The sequence below is a fragment of the Peromyscus californicus genome, unplaced genomic scaffold (assembly GCF_007827085.1).
Source record: "Peromyscus californicus insignis strain IS unplaced genomic scaffold, ASM782708v3 Scaffold_11__1_contigs__length_118956290, whole genome shotgun sequence".
In the NCBI taxonomy this organism is placed as follows: domain Eukaryota; kingdom Metazoa; phylum Chordata; class Mammalia; order Rodentia; family Cricetidae; genus Peromyscus; species Peromyscus californicus.
Window position 1 is genome coordinate 83,313,365 of NW_026294402.1, and position 20,493 is coordinate 83,333,857.

General features: G+C 39.3%; 1 protein-coding gene across 1 annotated transcript; it reads right to left on the bottom strand.

The window, feature by feature from the left end:
* Window positions 1-10,909: 10,909 nt before the first annotated feature.
* LOC128105331 (tripartite motif-containing protein 43-like) lies at window positions 10,910-15,217 on the bottom strand. Its single transcript, XM_052730394.1, has 6 exons — window positions 14,807-15,217; window positions 14,150-14,245; window positions 13,357-13,587; window positions 12,641-12,663; window positions 12,143-12,240; window positions 10,910-11,403 (listed from the first exon to the last, which is right to left on the bottom strand). The coding sequence occupies exons 1-6, from the start codon at window positions 15,215-15,217 to the stop codon at window positions 10,910-10,912; spliced, it is 1,353 nt and encodes a 450-aa protein (XP_052586354.1).
* Between the last annotated feature and the right edge of the window lie 5,276 nt (window positions 15,218-20,493).

The window sequence follows — 20,493 nt, forward strand, 5'->3', positions numbered from 1 at the left end:
TTAAGGAAGAAATAAAGAAAGAAATTAAAGATTTCCTAGAGATCAATGAAAATGAAGACACCACATATCCAAATTTATGGGACACTATGAAAGCAGTACTAAGAGGGAAATTCATAGCACTAAATGCCCACATAAATAAGTTGGAGAAATCTCACACTAGAGACTTAACAGCATACCTGAAAGCTCTAGAACAAGAAGAAGCACAGTCTCCCAGGAAAAATAGACGCCAGGAAATTATCAAAGTGAGAGCTGAAATCAATAAAATAGAAACAAAGAGAACAATACAAAAAATTAATGAAACAAAGAGTTGGTTCTTTGAGAAAATCAACAAGATAGACAAGCCCTTATCCAAACTAACCAAAAGACAGAGAGAGAGCATCCAAATCAACAAAATCAGAAATGAAAAGGGGGACATAACAACAGACATTGAGGAAATCCAGAGAATCATCAGGTCATACTTCAAAAACCTCTATTCGACAAAACTGGAAAACCTAAAAGAAATGGATAACTTTCTGGATAGGTACCACATACCTAAGTTAAATCAAGACCAGATAAACTATTTAAATAGTCCAATAACCCCTAATGAAATAGAAACAGTCATTAAAAGTCTCCCAACCAAAAAAAGCCCAGGACCAGATGGTTTCAGCGCAGAATTCTACCAGATCTTCAAAGAAGAGTTAATACCAATACTCTCTAAATTGTTCCACACAATAGAAACAGAAGGAACATTACCAAACTCCTTCTACGAGGCTACAATTACCCTAATTCCTAAACCAAACAAGGATACAACAAAGAAAGAGAACTACAGACCGATCTCCCTCATGAACATTGATGCAAAAATACTCAATAAAATACTGGCAAACAGACTCCAAGAACACATCAAAACAATTATCCACCATGATCAAGTAGGATTCATTCCAGGGATGCAAGGGTGGTTCAACATACGAAAGTCCGTCAATGTAATACACCATATAAACAAACTCAAAGAAAAAAACCATATGATCATCTCACTGGATGCAGAAAAGGCATTTGACAAAATCCAACACCCCTTCATGATAAAGGTATTGGAGAGCTCAGGAATACAGGGAACATACCTAAACATAATAAAGGCAATTTACAGCAAGCCAACAGCCAACATCAAATTAAATGGAGAGAAACTCAAAGCAATTTCACTAAAATCAGGAACGAGGCAAGGCTGTCCACTCTCCCCATACTTATTCAATATAGTACTTGAAGTTCTAGCCAGAGCAATAAGACAACATAAGGAGATTAAGGGGATACAAATTGGAAAGGAAGAAGTCAAGCTTTCCCTATTTGCAGATGACATGATAGTATACTTGAGCGACCCCAAAGATTCCACCAAGGAACTGATACAGCTTATAAACACCTTCAGCAACATGGCAGGATACAAGATCAACTCAAAAAAATCAGTAGCCCTCCTATATACAATGGACAAAGAAGTGGAGAAGGAAATCAGAGATACATCACCCTTTACTATAGCCACAAATGACATAAAATACCTTGGGGTAACACTAACCAAGCAAGTGAAGGACCTATATGACAAGAACTTTAAGTCCCTGAAAAAAGAAATTGAAGAAGATGTCAGAAAATGGAAAGATCTCCCATGCTCATGGATAGGCAGGACTAACATAGTAAAAATGGCAATCTTACCAAAAGCAATCTACCGATTCAATGCAATCCCCATCAAAATACCAACACAATTCTTCACAGACCTGGAAAGAATAATACTCAACTTCATATGGAAAAACAAAAAACCCAGGATAGCCAAAGGAATCCTGTACAATAACACAACTTCTGGAGGCATCACGATCCCTGACTTCAAGCTCTACTATAGAGCTACAGTAATAAAAACAGCTTGGTACTGGCATAAAAACCGACATGTGGACCAATGGAATCGAATTGAAGACCCTGACATTAATCCGCACACCTATGAACATATAATTTTTGACAAAGAAGCCAAAAGTGCACAATGGAAAAAAGAAAGCATCTTCAACAAATGGTGCTGGCAAAACTGGATATCAACATGTAGAAGGCTGCAAATAGATCCATATCTATCACCGTGCACAAAACTTAAGTCCAAGTGGATCAAGGACCTCAACATAAATCCAGCTACTCTGAACCTGCTAGAAGAGAAAGTAGGAAGTAGTCTTGAACGCATTGGCATAGGAGACTACTTCCTAAATAGAACACCAGTAGCACAGACTCTGAGACAAACAATCAATCAATGGGACCTCTTGAAACTGAGAAGCTTTTGTAGAGCAAAGGATACGGTCAACAAGGCAAAGCGACAGCCTACAGAATGGGAAAAGATCTTCACCAACCCCACATCTGACAGAGGACTGATATCCAGAATATATAAGGAATTCAAGAAATTAGACATCAAAATGCCCAACAGTCCAATTAAGAAATGGGCTATAGAACTAAACAGAGAATTCTCAACAGAGGAAACTCAAATGGCCGAAAGACATTTAAGGAATTGCTCAACATCCCTAATCATCAGGGAAATGCAAATCAAAACAACTCTGAGATACCACCTTATGCCTGTCAGAATGGCTAAGATCAAAAACACTGAAGACACCTTATGCTGGAGAGGATGTGGAGCTCTGGGAACTCTCCTCCACTGCTGGTGGGAATGCAAGCTTGTACAACCACTTTGGAAACCAATATGGCGCTTTCTTAGAAAATTGGGAATCAATCTCCCCCAAGATCCAGCTATACCACTCTTGGGCATATACCCAAGAAATGCTCAACCACACCATAAGAACACTTGTTCAGCTATGTTCATATCAGCATTGTTTGTAATAGCCAGAACATGGAAACAACCCAGATGCCCTTCAACTGAAGAATGGATAAACAAAATGTGGTACATATACACAATGGAATACTACTCAGCAGAGAAAAACAATGGCATCATGAGGTTTGCAGACAAATGGATGGATCTAGAAAAAATCATCCTGAGTGAGGTAACCCAGACTCAGAAAGACAAACATGGTATGTACTCACTCATAGCAGGATACAAGACATGAAACAAGGATGACTTGTCTGCTACTCACATCACCAGGGAGGCTACCTGGAAAACAGGACCCCAAGAAAGACACAGGGATCGCCCAATGACAGAGAAATGGAATGAGATCTACATGAACAACCTGGACATGAGTGGGGGTAGTGAAAGGCGAGGGTCGAGGGAAAGAGAGCTTGGGGGAGCGGGAGATCCCAGCTGGATCAACAACAGAGAGGGAGAACAAGGAATAGGAGACCATGGTAAATGAAGACCACATGAGAATAGGAAGAAGCAAAGTGCTAGAGAGGCCCACAGAAATCCACAAAGATACCCACACAACAGACTGCTGGCAATGGTCGAGAGACAGCCCGAACTGACCTACTCTGGTGATGGGATGGCCAAACACCCTAATTGTTGTGCTAGAAACCTCATCCAACTACTGAGGGATCTGGATGCAGAGATCCATGACTAGGCCCTGGGTGGATCTCTGGGAGTCCAATTAGCGAGAATGAGGAGGGTTTATATGAGCGAGAATTGTTGAGACCAAGGTTGGATAAAGCACAGGGACAAATAGCCAAATGAATGGAAACACATGAACTATGAACCAATGGCTGAGGGGTCCCCACTGGATCAGGCCCTCTGAATGGGTGAGACAGTTGATTGGCTTGATCTGTTTGGGAGGCATCCAGGCAGTGGGACCAGATCTTGTGCTCATTGCATGAGTTGGCTGTTTGAAACCTGGGGCCTATGCAGGATTGTTTGGCTCGGCCTGGGAGGAGGGGACTAGACCTACCTGGACTGAGTCTACCAGGTTGACCTCAGTCTGTGGGGAAGGCTTTGCCCTGGAGGAGATGGGAATGGGGGGGGGCGTTGGGGGGAAGGTGAGGGGGACGGGAGGGGGGGAGAACAAGGGAATCCGTGGCTGATATGTAGAACTGAATTGTATTGCAAAATAAATTAAAAAAAAAAAAAAGAAGCAAGAAGGTAGTTTAACAGAATAAGACAAGCCAAACAAGCCAAGACTGGCATTTTTATTTTATTTATTTTGTTGTATCACATCTATCTTACTTTATTTTTATATGTACGCCTTTTTTTAATAAATGCATGTCTGTGTAGCAAAAAAAAAAAAAAAAAAAAGGTTGTTACCAACACAAGAAAGTTGCCATTTATTCATTTATTTATTTATTTATTTATTTATTTTTGGTGAAGGGTGGGGTTCAAGACAAGGTTTTTTTTTCTATAGCCTTTGCTGTCCCAGAATTTGAACTGTAGATCAGGCTGGCCTCAGAGTCAGTGAGATCTGTCTATTCTCTTCCTGAGTGCTAAGAATAAAGGAGTGCAATTCTACCTCAGGCCAGAATTCTTCAGACATCTTGAAAATGCAATTATCAGATTCACATGCAAATACAAAAAAAGAACAAAACAAAACCCCAAATATCTCAATGACAACAAAAATGCCAAAAAAATAGAAAAGCTAAAGCAATCTTGAATAATAAAACAACTGCTGGATCCATTACTATCTCTGTTTTCAAATTGTACTACTGAGCTATAATGATAAAAATAATTTGATGTTGTCATAAAAATAGATGCATTGATCAATGGAAGCAAATTAAAGCTCCACACATAAATTCATAAATTCATACACATATGAATACCTGATGTTTTTATTTTTAAAGTGAAAAATACACACTAAAATGAAGACAACATCTTTAATAAATGTACCAGGTCAAACTAGATGGCTTCATGTAGAAGACTCCAATACATCAAGATTTATCACTCTGTACAGAATTCAACTCTAAAAGATCAAAGACCTCAGCAAAATATTTTGAATATGACAGAAGAGAAAGCAAAGATTAGTCATAACCTCACTTGGAACAGGAAATGCTTTCTCAAAAGAACACCAATAGCTCAGGCACTAAGAACAACAATTAATAAATAGGACCTCATGGAACTGAAAAGCTTCTGTTTGGCATAGAACACCATCATTGGGACAAAATGGCAGCCCATGGAATAGGAAAAGAAGTTTAACTACTCCACAGCCAATAACAAGCTAATATGCATATATATATATATAATATATATATATATATATATATATATATATATATATTATATATATATATATGTAACTAAAAAAACTGGACATCAAGAAAACAACTACACTAACCCAGTTAAAAATGGAGTATAGATCTAAACAGAGAATTTTCAAAGGAGGAAACACATCAAACTGCACTTCAGGATGCCTTTATCCCAAGCCTCCTTTCCTAATTTTGAGCCAACCAAAGAGAAGGATCAGGGAGCTCGACATAAAGCTTAGTTCACACCCCAAAGGTTTCCTTAAATGAACCAAATCATCCAACTTCTTCTGCCCTGGTATTATCAAAGACAGATTATAAATGGCTTCTATGACCTACTCAACTAGGGTTAAGGCTATGATTTTAGAGGCAGAGAAATTTGCTTAAAGGGAAGTGAAGGGCTCCATCTCCTGGTCTCATATCAGGTAACACCTGTTACTGTAGTGATTTTAATTCAAACACCAGGAAGATGCTACAAAGAATCCACAGCATGAATGATAGCACAGCTCATGACTCCATCAATAGGAGTCATGCTAGTTCCAGTTAGGAATAATCAATATCTGAACTGTATTTATAGCAAGAAAACTAAATAAACTTTACATTCAAGAAATCTTCACCAGTCTGACAACTCCAGTTCCCTCACCCAGTATTTAACTGTTAACTTACATCTAATATTATGGACTTTCTCATCATCATTTTACACACTCCTTGGAAGCTGTGTTAAGATATGCATTATGGTTCCTTGTGCTTTATAAATACTAAACACATCTTAATGACATGACAAATAATTCTAAGCACATTTTTTCTTGCCAGTCTTCTTAGTAGTTATTTGTATCATTGTGTAACCTCACAATCCCTGAAATAATATATCCTTGATTTGGTTTACTATTAAACAGAACAATACATTAGATTTCAGATCAAGTAAGAAAGACCTCGTCATGCTTATTTACAACAACATAGAAAAGACCTGATCGGCCCATACAGGCAGACACGCACAGAATACTACAACTGGACAGAATTTAAAAATCAGGAGATCATGGGGATCTGAATCCCAACAGATATCTCTATATCCTACATCAATGGCTCCAGAAATATTGTGAAAGAGGGCTCAGAAAGACAGTGAGAGTCTGAAGACCAGGAAGTGTGCTGTGAAACAGTCTCTCCTAGAAATGGCTACATAAACCAGAACATAACAATGAATATGTTGATATGAATGTGGGAAATTTTGAAAGAATCCCATGTCTAGACACAGAATTAGCCTCTTTGAGCGATGAGCTCCCTAAAGGTTCACCTAATAAAAAGTGATTATCCCTTGTGAGGGCTATTCTTGATTGTCAATTTGACTACATCTGGAATTAACTAAAACCCAAGAGGGTATGATTTTTTTTTCTTGATAGGGATTTTTCATGATTGAGTCTTTTAAAGTGGGAAGAATGACTGAAACCTGGATCTATTGGAGGGTTTAGATCACCTTATGTCCTGCCTATGTGATCTACTGACAGCCTATATAAAAAGGACCTATAAGAAGGAAAGGGAGGAGAAAGTAGTCCAATTTTATTTCACCTAAAATCATATTAGAAATAAGAAAACCACACAGCATCCAGGAGCAAAGCAATCTACAGCACTTGACTGAGATCCAGAAGGTTATTCGATATTTCATATCTTAAATGTGGTCATCCTTGTAGATTCATGGGAGTTACCCTGCATCCAGTTTCTACCTGACCCTGAAAAAGTGTCTCCCCTTTTCAGTCATCTCTTTGAGTACTCTTCCCACTCCACCCAACCTCCAAGCTGATTCTTTATGTTCCCATCCCCTCCCACCATCAGTCTACCCAGGAGATCTCTTCTATTTCTCAGTTACAGAGAGTCCATGTGTCCCCTCTTGGGCCCTCCTTGTTACCTAGCCTATTTGGGTCTGTGGATTGCAGCATGGTTATCCTTTACTTTAGTGTTGATATCTACTTATGAGTGAGTGCATACCACGTTTGTCTTTGTGGGTCTGGGTTACCTCACACAGGATGATTTTTTTTTTCTAATTTTATCCATTCATCTTCAAAATTCCTAATGTCATTTTTTTAACAGCTAAGTAGTACTCCATCCAGTAAATATAATGCATTTTCATTTTTTTATGGTTTCTATGTTTATTATAGGACATGTTCAGCATTTGGCAGTAAAGTATCTTTTTTTCCACATACATTTTCTTTATTTTATTTTATTTTATTTTTTTTTGTTTTTTTGTTTTTTTTTTCTTTTCTTTTTTTTTTATTAATTTATTTTGCAATACAATTCAGTTCTACATATCAGCCACGGATTCCCTTGTTCTCCCCCCTCCCGTCCCCCTCACCTTCCCCCCAACCCCCCCCCCCCCCCCATTCCCATCTCCTCCAGGGCAAAGCCTTCCCCACAGACTGAGGTCAACCTGGTAGACTCAGTCCAGGTAGGTCTAGTCCCCTCCTCCCAGGCCAAGCCAAACAATCCTGCATAGGCCCCAGGTTTCAAACAGCCAACTCATGCAATGAGCACAAGATCTGGTCCCACTGCCTGGATGCCTCCCAAACAGATCAAGCCAATCAACTGTCTCACCCATTCAGAGGGCCTGATCCAGTGGGGACCCCCTCAGCCATTGGTTCATAGTTCATGTGTTTCCATTCATTTGGCTATTTGTCCCTGTGCTTTATCCAACCTTGGTCTCAACAATTCTCGCTCATATAAACCCTCCTCATTCTCGCTAATTGGACTCCCAGAGATCCACCCAGGGCCTAGTCATGGATCTCTGCATCCAGATCCCTCAGTAGTTGGATGAGGTTTCTAGCACAACAATTAGGGTGTTTGGCCATCCCATCACCAGAGTAGGTCAGTTCGGGCTGTCTCTCGACCATTGCCAGCAGTCTGTTGTGTGGGTATCTTTGTGGATTTCTGTGGGCCTCTCTAGCACTTTGCTTCTTCCTATTCTCATGTGGTCTTCATTTACCATGGTCTCCTATTCCTTGTTCTCCCTCTCTGTTGTTGATCCAGCTGGGATCTCCCGCTCCCCCAAGCTCTCTTTCCCTCGACCCTCGCCTTTCACTACCCCCACTCATGTCCAGGTTGTTCATGTAGATCTCATTCCATTTCTCTGTCATTGGGCGATCCCTGTGTCTTTCTTGGGGTCCTGTTTTCCAGGTAGCCTCCCTGGTGATGTGAGTAGCAGACAAGTCATCCTTGTTTCATGTCTTGTATCCTGCTATGAGTGAGTACATACCATGTTTGTCTTTCTGAGTCTGGGTTACCTCACTCAGGATGATTTTTTCTAGATCCATCCATTTGTCTGCAAACCTCATGATGCCATTGTTTTTCTCTGCTGAGTAGTATTCCATTGTGTATATGTACCACATTTTGTTTATCCATTCTTCAGTTGAAGGGCATCTGGGTTGTTTCCATGTTCTGGCTATTACAAACAATGCTGATATGAACATAGCTGAACAAGTGTTCTTATGGTGTGGTTGAGCATTTCTTGGGTATATGCCCAAGAGTGGTATAGCTGGATCTTGGGGGAGATTGATTCCCAATTTTCTAAGAAAGCGCCATATTGGTTTCCAAAGTGGTTGTACAAGCTTGCATTCCCACCAGCAGTGGAGGAGAGTTCCCAGAGCTCCACATCCTCTCCAGCATAAGGTGTCTTCAGTGTTTTTGATCTTAGCCATTCTGACAGGCATAAGGTGGTATCTCAGAGTTGTTTTGATTTGCATTTCCCTGATGATTAGGGATGTTGAGCAATTCCTTAAATGTCTTTCGGCCATTTGAGTTTCCTCTGTTGAGAATTCTCTGTTTAGTTCTATAGCCCATTTCTTAATTGGACTGTTGGGCATTTTGATGTCTAATTTCTTGAATTCCTTATATATTCTGGATATCAGTCCTCTGTCAGATGTGGGGTTGGTGAAGATCTTTTCCCATTCTGTAGGCTGTCGCTTTGCCTTGTTGACCGTATCCTTTGCTCTACAAAAGCTTCTCAGTTTCAAGAGGTCCCATTGATTGATTGTTTGTCTCAGAGTCTGTGCTACTGGTGTTCTATTTAGGAAGTAGTCTCCTATGCCAATGCGTTCAAGACTACTTCCTACTTTCTCTTCTAGCAGGTTCAGAGTAGCTGGATTTATGTTGAGGTCCTTGATCCACTTGGACTTAAGTTTTGTGCACGGTGATAGATATGGATCTATTTGCAGCCTTCTACATGTTGATATCCAGTTTTGCCAGCACCATTTGTTGAAGATGCTTTCTTTTTTCCATTGTGCACTTTTGGCTTCTTTGTCAAAAATTATATGTTCATAGGTGTGCGGATTAATGTCAGGGTCTTCAATTCGATTCCATTGGTCCACATGTCGGTTTTTATGCCAGTACCAAGCTGTTTTTATTACTGTAGCTCTATAGTAGAGCTTGAAGTCAGGGATCGTGATGCCTCCAGAAGTTGTGTTATTGTACAGGATTCCTTTGGCTATCCTGGGTTTTTTGTTTTTCCATATGAAGTTGAGTATTATTCTTTCCAGGTCTGTGAAGAATTGTGTTGGTATTTTGATGGGGATTGCATTGAATCGGTAGATTGCTTTTGGTAAGATTGCCATTTTTACTATGTTAGTCCTGCCTATCCATGAGCATGGGAGATCTTTCCATTTTCTGACATCTTCTTCAATTTCTTTTTTCAGGGACTTAAAGTTCTTGTCATATAGGTCCTTCACTTGCTTGGTTAGTGTTACCCCAAGGTATTTTATGTCATTTGTGGCTATAGTAAAGGGTGATGTATCTCTGATTTCCTTCTCCACTTCTTTGTCCATTGTATATAGGAGGGCTACTGATTTTTTTGAGTTGATCTTGTATCCTGCCATGTTGCTGAAGGTGTTTATAAGCTGTATCAGTTCCTTGGTGGAATCTTTGGGGTCGCTCAAGTATACTATCATGTCATCTGCAAATAGGGAAAGCTTGACTTCTTCCTTTCCAATTTGTATCCCCTTAATCTCCTTATGTTGTCTTATTGCTCTGGCTAGAACTTCAAGTACTATATTGAATAAGTATGGGGAGAGTGGGCTGAGGGGTCCACACTGGATCAGGCCCTCCGAATGGGTGAGACAGTTGATTGGCTTGATCTGCTTGGGAGGCATCCAGGCAGTGGGACCAGATCTTGTGCTCATTGCATGAGTTGGCTGTTTGAAACCTGGGGCCTATGCAGGATTGTTTGGCTTGGCCTGGGAGGAGGGGACTAGACCTACCTGGACTGAGTCTACCAGGTTGACCTCAGTCTGTGGGGAAGGCTTTGCCCTGGAGGAGATGGGAATGGGGGGGGGGGCGTTGGGGGGAAGGTGAGGGGGACGGGAGGGGGGAGAACAAGGGAATCCGTGACCGATATGTAGAACTGAATTGTATTGCAAAATAAATTAAAATAAATTTAAAAAAAATTAGCATGCTTGACACCATTAAATAGGATCCCACAGGTACATCATATTTTTATGGTGCTAGATCCAACTGAGGGTCCTGAGGATACTTAAAAAGAGCTTTCTAACTCTAAACTACACCCTTAGTTCCTAAGACTAGTCTCTGTTTCATACTCTAAGTCTAATTACTAAATGAGTACTTCTAGCAAATATGCAAAAATAAATAAACAAAGAAAAACTACATTGAAATGAAGTGCTCTTTGGGGAATATGTGAACCATTGATGAAAAGGAAACATAGTCTACCATCTTTTTCATTTAATAGCATTTTAATATTTAATAGCAATAAATTGGGTAACATTACAGCAGGAAATACTTTAAAAACACTAAAGTACTGGATTACAGCTTCATATGCTCATGTTTGGCCCCTGGAGAAGTAAGGCTTGACAGGATAATTGAAGGTGTCAGGAGGATACCTGTATATGAGGGAACTCTTGGCAACATTCATGAAACTTAAACATCCATCCTCACAATCAAGGAATACACCAACTCGGCCCAGTGGCTTCTCTATGTAGTGTTGGAAAACTGGGCATGTGGTGAGGAGACTGTATTGATTACCCTCCTTCACACACACAAGAAGAAAGGCACCTTCACATTCATTCATTTGGTTTCTACTCCTTAACCAGGAATCCTTACAGACCCCCACAGCCCAATCCCAAGAGTCCTTCAATTCCAGCTCCCAGTAATATTTCCCTGAGATGAAGCTCTGTGATCCCCAGCAAGCCAAGCAGGATCCAGCAGAATTCACAGATGTATCCTTATGGTGAGGTGTGAAGATGAATCTCCTCATAACATTAAATAGGTTCATCTTGTAATAGAGTACAATTATATTTTCAAAGAAGATGTGCACTGTTGGAAGAGTCAATATTTTAGTTAAACTGACCGTTTATATTTCTCAGTTGAGAAAGTTCCATAGAGTCTTCTTGGAGTTAAAAAGAGAAGGCTAAGACTTGAGGTTAAGTATGGCTCAAATACATCAAAGTAAAGGATTTCCACAAGAAACAGAATGTTAGATGCTGTAGAGGAGGGAGCCTTTTTTAATCTATGGAGTTAAATCCAGTATAAGAAATTAATTGCTGCTGGGTGGTGGCGGCGCACGCCTTTAATCCCAGCACTCGAGGGGCAAAGCCAGACAGATCTCTGTGAGTTTGAGGCCAGCCTGGGCTACAGAGTGAGTTCCAGGAAAGGCGCAAAGCTATACAGAGAAACCTGGTCTCAAAAACAAAACAAAACAAAATAAAACAAAAACAAAGAAAAGAAAAAAATTAATTGCTGAAGAGTTTACAGGAAAATAATCAAATATCTCCATCACTGAGTGCACTAAAATTGAATTAGGCTGTCCTGAATTATTTACCCATCCTTTATGTCTCAAGGAACAATTGATGCTCTCTTTCAGCCACTATATCATACAACATGATATTGGTATTCATTTATGTTTGTTTATTTGTAAGATGACCACGTGATTCAATAGGATTAGAATGTGACTTACCTAGTCATGTTTCTGTAAAGTTAAAATATTTTAATAATTGCAAAGGTTATCACATTATTGAGAGGGACCTCTGGTCATTTTATCAGTGGAGACACTCACCTTGGAAGTGCTTATAATTTTCAATCAGTCCAGTGATGGGTAGGGCGTTGAGTTCTAGTTTCACAGCCTGTGGCATGCTCAGCTGCAATGACTCATTCCTGCAAGGAGAAGAAAATATTGATCTACCTGGTGCTAAAGATATCATCAGAGTGATTAGAAAAAACCTCACTCCAAGTACAGCTAATGGCTCAGGGGATAAATAAATCCCTAGTTACACAAGCCTGACAACTTGAGTTGAATCCTTGGAACCCTTGATGGAAGAAGAACACTGTCTCCTGAAAGTTGTCCTCTGACCTGCACATATGTGCAGTGGCACAGGTGGATGCACACTCAAACACACATAAATATAACAAATCAAATAAAAAAAATCCCAAACACATCATACACAAACAATTGAGTATTTTCTATGTGAAAGTTATCTGCACATTGCTAAGGCAGATTGGTCTATTTTATAGCATATTTCAGGGTATCCTGGCTTGCACTGATGGCTAAACTCACCTTCTGATTATGTCATCCAAAACCTGCAGACAAAAAAGAAAAACTCAGATTTCTGAGGAATGGCATATAATATTTGTTTATAAAGTTCTCATAAATGTGAGTCACCATCACACCTATCTATCCTGGTAAATTATATTTATGTCTCAGGATAATGCCAATGAATCAGATTGACACAATTTGAATTCTTGATGAAATCAGATGAAAGTAAAATTTTAGAAGGACATAGGTGTTGATTGTACATTGCTTTTGAACCTCCACCTGTCTGCAAAGGTAACTTTCCCTGAGCTTGCATGGTTAGAGGCCTGAGAATTACTGTGAGTGGGAGGCTATCATGCACCACCAAGTAGGATCCTTCCTCAAAATATCAATCTCCTAACGAACTCTGAAAAACACAACTTACAAACAGAAGAAATTAAGTAATAGCTTTCTTTACAATTGTGTATAATATCCAAGTAGAAGTAAAAATATTGAATTTGGGCTTTCAGAGAAGCAAGGTACAAAAGCAAAAAATTAGTACATATTCCTTGGGGAATTTACTACAACAATTTCAAAAAGCTTGTTCTTTCAAGATTATTGCAGAATTTAGTTTCTCCAGATTATTGCTGAAATGAATCCCCCTAACATAAATGCAGGGAATATTGAAAGCTATCTTAGAATAACAAACACCAAGTGGGCCTAAGACAAAAAAGCCTTTTCCTGCACTCCTCCATGCTCACCTGCAGCAGGACCACATATGGCTCCTGGGACATTGCCATCAGCTTCTGATATGTTTCTCTTAGTTCTTTTCTCTTTTGGATCATCATGGCTTCACTTGTCCTGAGTTTCTCTAAAACACGTTGGCCTTCATTTCTCATAGACTCAATATGTTTCTCTTCCTCTTCACAGAAGAGTGGATGTAGTTTCCTATACTCTGTCCTGATCATTTCTTCCCGAAGAGTCAAGTAGTCCTGAAGAAAAAGGAACATTCTCAATCATATTTGCAAAGCATTTTATCCTCCTTCATTCCATACTCCTATGCTTAAATTTCACAAATGACTTCTAGAACTCTGCTACATAGACTCTGATTGACTGTCTCCACATTTCAAAAAATGTAAAATGTAAATTCCTTGGTTTCATTTATTTCTTCTTCATTGATTACACAGGCAAACAGATCCTAAGCATTTTCACCAGTATTAGAGGTGCAGAACTGCCTGAAAAAAGGGTATTGATTCATAATTCATATGTTCACAAATATATGAAACTCTGCATGTAGTAATTAGAATTCATGGTGTAGTCATTGAGTCTAATGCAGTGTGCTGAACTGTCATCAATTCACTCATTAGTTTCAGGCTTTTCTGCCACAGCCAGACCATTCTTTCCATGTACAGTTATTACATGTACAGTCAGAATTAGAGGCTAGCAAGACACCGTTTCCTAGTATTATATCCCATGTCTTATACTCAAATCTTGAATGATGAATTTGAAAAATACTTGCCTCGACCAGATTTTGGGCATGAATCTCATACTCACCATCCACAGAGTTGTCATTCTGTTCTCTGCCTTTAAATTCTCTTGATTTTCTAGGATCTTTTCCCATAAAGATGCCATTTGTTTTAGAAGTTGTTCCTGTAACAATAAATTTCAACTTTTCATTAATAGTACTGATGGACAGACTCTTAGGCAATAAATACAACTGCTTTAGTGAGAGTAAAAGGATCACATTGCTCTTTCTTTTTTTTACTTTTGGTAACTATGACTTTTACATTTCAGAACATAGAAATAGAAAATACAGCATACCCCTTTGTTCAGGTATAGTGATTAATAATTATGGCTAATGTCTGGATAATTTGCCTAAGACTGGGATTCCCAGATGCTTCTCTCTAGCTGAGTCCAATATATATATTTTCTAATTTAGTCTCCAGTCATAGACACTTTTAAAAGATAGGAATTTAGTATTGCAGTTTCCAGTGACCTGGGCATAATGTATCATGAAATACAAATGATCTTTACACTCATGGGTCTCCCAAGGGATGCTTATACTTATAGTCAACTTTTCTTAATTAGATGATAATAAAGTGCCACCATTCTGAAAACAGTGCCTTTGTCATAATGAGGACCAGCATCTTCCTGTGGTTTGCTAAACCTACCTATCTCCAGCTTTGAAGTTCTCTCAGCAGCATCACTTACCATTTGACCCTCAGCAGCTGCTTCAATGGGACAGTGTCTGTGTCCTCTGTGCTCATGGGAGTTAGAGCAGAGTTGACAGAGGAAGATCCTGTTCTCAGCACAGAAAATCCTCTTTGTCTCTTTGTGTGTCATACACTTATGCTCCTCAGAGCTCAGGTCCTTCATGAGGCTGGTTTGTCTGCTAATGCACACCAGCTTCTTCAGAACAATGTTGGTTCTCAAGTCCTTCTTCTGAGATGGTTCCCTGCACATAGGGCATTGGACAGGAAGTTGGATGTCTTCCCAGGAAAGATGGAGGCAGGCTCGACAGAAGCTGTGGCCACAGCTTACAGTGACTGGCTCTATAAGGCAGCTCAGGCAGATGAAGCAGGTGAGTTCTTTCTGGAAGGCTTGTGAGATGTTTGTTTCCATTTCTCTGTGGGAAGAAAAGCAGAATTACTATCATTGAACCCCAGGGAAGACAGAAACTTCACAAAAACTGATGCAAGTTATGATTTAATTCTGTGTATGGCAAGACAGACTTCATTTTTTGATGACCAAATAAAACTAGCCTAGGATTTTGGTTGCTAGTCTTCCCGACAACTTGTCCTGACAGAAATACAGACTGATTTGATGTTCTTCTCTGCCCTACCATAGGCATATTTCTTGGAAACTCCAAATCAATTAGTACCCTGGTTCAAGGTCAGAAACATGCTCACTCAGTTCTTAGGAAAAAAATATACAATAGATTGATCAAATCCTTCAAGTCCACATGTTGGTATTTCACTACAGACATAGTAGTGAAACAACTGTACATCTAAACAACTCCTTTTGTTGTCTATCAAGAAAAAACTCCCTACTTCACATGGTCTCTAGTAAATGCTTTGCTTGATTTCTGATGTTAGTATCTTAGTGGTTCACATCCCACTGTCCTTCCCCTTGACACTTGAAGGCAACAATAGTTACTTATCTTTCTGATGAAAATACCTAACAAGAATAAGAATTATGGAGGCTCATAATTCAAGGATATGTCTGTCCATCACTGTGGGGAAGAAATGGTGGCAGGAGTTTGAGGTAGCTGGTCTCATTGCATCCAAAATCAGCAAGCAGAAAGCAAGAAGCACTTGCTGCTCAGCTCCTGTTTTCTTTTTTCTTCAGTTTGAGAACTCAACTCATGGAATGGTCAAGTGATCTAATGAGCATTTAGTGTGGATCTTACCAACTGCAGTGAACCTTCCACAGATAATCTATCACAGACATTCCCAGAGGTTTCCATGTCTTTCCCAAATCCCATCGAGTTGAATACTAGGGTACTCCCTGGTTTGTTAACCAAAGATAGAATTCCTGGGTTGAGTTTAAGGGATGAATCCTTGAGGCATAAATGAGGCTCTAATGACTACTGGAGACTTGGCGATCTAATGAACAGGTGCCCATTGCCCTTTTCTTTGAATATCTAAAGAATCTTGGTTTGATTGATGTAAATATCCTCCATATAACTTAAGCCTCTGGGGTTTGAAGCAAATGGAGTCAATGGCTTTAGCTGGTGGCCCTGTGTACATCAAAACAATACAAATTCTCATTGTCAAGATTAGATTAGAAAAGAGATGGAGACTCCAGTGCTGCCTTCCTTAACTTACTGGATGGCCCTCATTTGGTATTTTTTTTCTGTATGTTAGGTACTTCATTCCAAAATTATTTATAAGAACACAGAAATAATGAAAATTGCACAGAATTGAAAAATTGCACCAGATTTTAACCAGAATCTACTTTCCTGAATAGAATAGTATGATTAGTTTTCTGTAATTTAATCACATGTATATTTCCAACCTAGTAAATCAATAAATAGCAGTAATAGCCAGTTCTACCAAAATGGTAAACTACTATTAAGCATTATTTCACACTGTATTATCTTCCTATAGTTTACAATAGAAAAAAATAAAAATTTTCTTTTGTTTTATCTTGAATTTTCTTTTTTTTGTGGTTTTTTTTGGTTGTTGTTTGTTTGTTGTTTTTTGAGACAGGGTTTCTCTGTGTAGCTTTGGAGCCTTTCCTGGAGCTCACTCTGTAGCCCAGGCTGGCCTTGAACTCACAGAGATCTGTCTGGCTCTGCCTTTGGAGTGCTGGGATTAAAGACATGTGCTACCACCGCCTGGTGATTTTCCACTTTTATATATAATATTTATAGAATGTATCTTTAAAAACTAGTAATTTGCAATCCAGTCAAAGCATTTAATTTTTATTTAATATATATTTCACTTAATTTAGAGGTGTTGCTCTTGCATCTGTGAGGTACATACAGAAATTCTCTAAAAATGTTTTTAGAGTTTAAAGAATGATCAAAATTGAATAGTAGCATGTAAGTGCCTCTGAACATAAGACATCAGAGCCACAAAAGACTGCATATGGATAAACTAAGATTAGCTATGACTGTTACATATAGTAGTTTTACAAAGACCGATGACCAAATGTGAGCATAATCTTTCTTGAAAAATTACAAACTGTCATTTTTAAGCAGAAACCTTAGTTTGGTAATGAATTAAAACTAGGAAATATCAACAACTTCTCACCTGTAAATTGCGCACTCACCCAAGGAATTGTCTCTGGCCTCAGCAGTATTTACTGGAGACACAGCAATATTAGCTCAGCTGTGGGGTATGAACCTCAATGTGTGGAGTGGATAGATCTAGTCGTCTAGGAGCCACAAGATATGGAGACTCACTCTGGTGTAGAGAAGAATGAACCTGGCTGGCCCCTGGAATGTCCTTATATACTCTCTAAAGACTACGCCCACTTCCTCCTATGTTGCTCTTAATAATGCTTCCAATAGGTGAGCTCTTGTAAAATGCAGTATTCTGAATGGATGGAAGATTGAATTAAATCTGTGGCCAATCTTCACAAGCAATTCTCCACACAAAATTTCCTGATTCACTGCTTAACTGGGTGTGGTGGTAGCTCACACCTTTAATCCTAGTGTCCTAGAGAATGGGCTGCTGAAGCAAGAAGAGTTTTAGTTCAAGGTCTGCCTAGGATATACAGTGAGAACTTTTCTAAAAAAAAAAAAAAAAAAAGGAAGTAAATTTCCTACAATATTTTACTGTATTTAAATATTTTGCAGTGTATTTATTCTTTGCTGTTGATAATTTAACAAATGATGTCATCAATCTCTGGTTTTGAAAAATATCAACATTAAAAATTTTTAATAGTTCTTTGAGAATTTTGTACTTCTTTTGTTCATATTCACCTCAACAGCAACTCCTTCCAGATCCATCCTCTTTCCCTACACACTCAACTCTCTGTTCTTTAACAAAACAAAAAATCCATTCCATATACATCATTCTATTTTAGTTCCAAGCGTGTATAGTGACATTAGAGTTCAAAAATTCCTAGCTCTCCAGCTGTCTAGAGTTCAAATGAACCAGTCAGAGAACTGGATGGAAATTCAGATATGAAACGAGTCAGAACCCAAAACACATTTTTTCAGAAACTGCATTTCTCTCTGTGTGGCCTTGGCTTTCCTGGAATGAGCTCTTTAGATCGGGCTGGCCCTGAACTCCCAGAGATCTGCCTGCCTCTGCCTCTGAAAAGCTGGGATTAAAGGCGTGTGCCACCACCGCCACCAGGAGGAACCTGCAATATCTCAGGTACTGTTGATCGCTTTGTACCTGGATGCCGAGTTTTTAACCTTTATTTCTACTATGTTGTTAGTTGAAGTAAAATTACATCATTTTCTCCCTCTATTCTTTTTTACACTTCCTTTTTCTAGGCTGGCACCAGAAGGTGTGGCCAAAATTTAAGGTAGATTCTCACACCTCAAAAAGATCCAGATTAAGGTAGAACTGTCCACTTCAAATGATTCAATCAAGAAAAAATCTCCCACAAGAATAATCACAGCTTCTTGAGTTTCAGTTAATTCTACATATAGTCAAATTGACAACCAAGAATAGTCATCATCAGGGCTGATCACTCTGTATTGTGTGAACAGTGAGTGAGCTCATCCCTGATAGAGGCTAATTCTAGGTGTGAGTCTCTCCAAAAATTTCCCACTTCCCTGTGGTAAGACACTTTGCACAGCATTGGTGCAGTGGGAAGGGGCTTGGACCTGCCTAGGCTCAGTGTGCTGGGCTCTGCTGACTCCCCATGGGAGACCTCGATTTGGGGGATGTGGGGATGCGGGGTGGCTTGGGAAAGAGGGCTTGGAGAGTGAGAAGAGGGAGAAGTGGGGTCTGTGGATAACACGAGGAGTGAGTAGAAAATTTCTTAATAAAGAAAAAAAAATTTCTACTTCCACATCCACATATTCATTGTTTTGTTCTGATTTATGCATCCATTTCTAGGAGAGACAGTTTCACAGCAGATTTCCTAGTATTCTGACTCTTACCATCTTTCTGACCCCTCTTACACAATGTTTCTGGAACCACTGATGCAGAAGCTAGGCTATAGATGTATCATGGGGATCCCCATGATCTGTTGATTTTTGCGTTTTCCCCAGTTGTGATATTCTATGAGTGTGTGACTTAGTGCTTCTTTCCTAAGTTCTTATAAATAAGTATTACTAGGCTTTTTTCTTTTCTTTTACTACATTTAAAATCTAATGTTTTGTTTATTTTTGTAGTAAACCAAATCAGTGATAAATTAATGTTTGAGTGATCATGATAGGTCTAACTGTTAAGGAGGGCTGGAGGGAAAAGCATTTTAATATTATTTATGTGTATATCAGTTTTTAGATTGAGTTGTGTTTAGAATTTAGAGAACATAAAAACCATAATGAGTATGTTAAGATAGATCCAAGGTATGTACAAAATGATGATGCAAAAGACATTAAAATGACTTTTAACTTACCCATTAAATTATGAATGAGGGAGCGGGATTTGTCAGACTTGTGAGGATTTCCTACGTGGAGAGAATACACCCTGCTTTACCTTCTGCCTGAACAGGTGTGGATAATGGTGTGAGCTCCTAGATCAGTGAAGCCGTTGAGGGTTCTTGTGGTCTTTGGGGCCCTCCTACAGTCCTAAGCTGAGCTTCCATAAGAAAAGGGCTACGTGAAAGGGACAAGTTGTCATAACAGCAGCATCTGACTCTACAGGATCCTGTAGTTTATCAGGCCTTGCAAAACTGGGATAAACCTCCTCCTGGGTGATGCTGGATAAGTTACAAACCTAAGCAGCCAAATATCAAAATATCAAGAAATGTGCCCTCCACATGGATACTAGAGTTATGACTCCGAGTCTAATTTGTACAGATCTATGCACACAGCTGCTGAAATTATTCTGGGGCTGGACCCACTGATGTTGCCCATATGCAGTCAAGGTAGCAGGATGTACCCTGTCATATGGCAGAGCCTCAAGTTCTGGCTATTTCTTCTTGATTCTGCAGATGTTTGGAAGGAAGTGAAGTTCATGGTAGGCAAAGCCGATGTTATCTATCTTTCAATTCTTCAGAAGACATCCCTATGAGAAGGTCTAATGGTTCTGTCATTTCTATCTGTCACTTGCTCTCCATTGCATCTATCTTCACACCCTGTGTTTCAGTGTGTCTGTGCATGTGTGTTTATGTGTTATCATATTCATGTGCATCTATATCGCTATCCCTGTTCTCTAGGAAATAGGCATTTCCTTTCCATAACTCAGTTTGCTCAACTCACAAGAGGATGTAAAAACCCCAGATTGTCAGCATCCTTTGAGAATCAAAAAGATAGACTGTGCTAT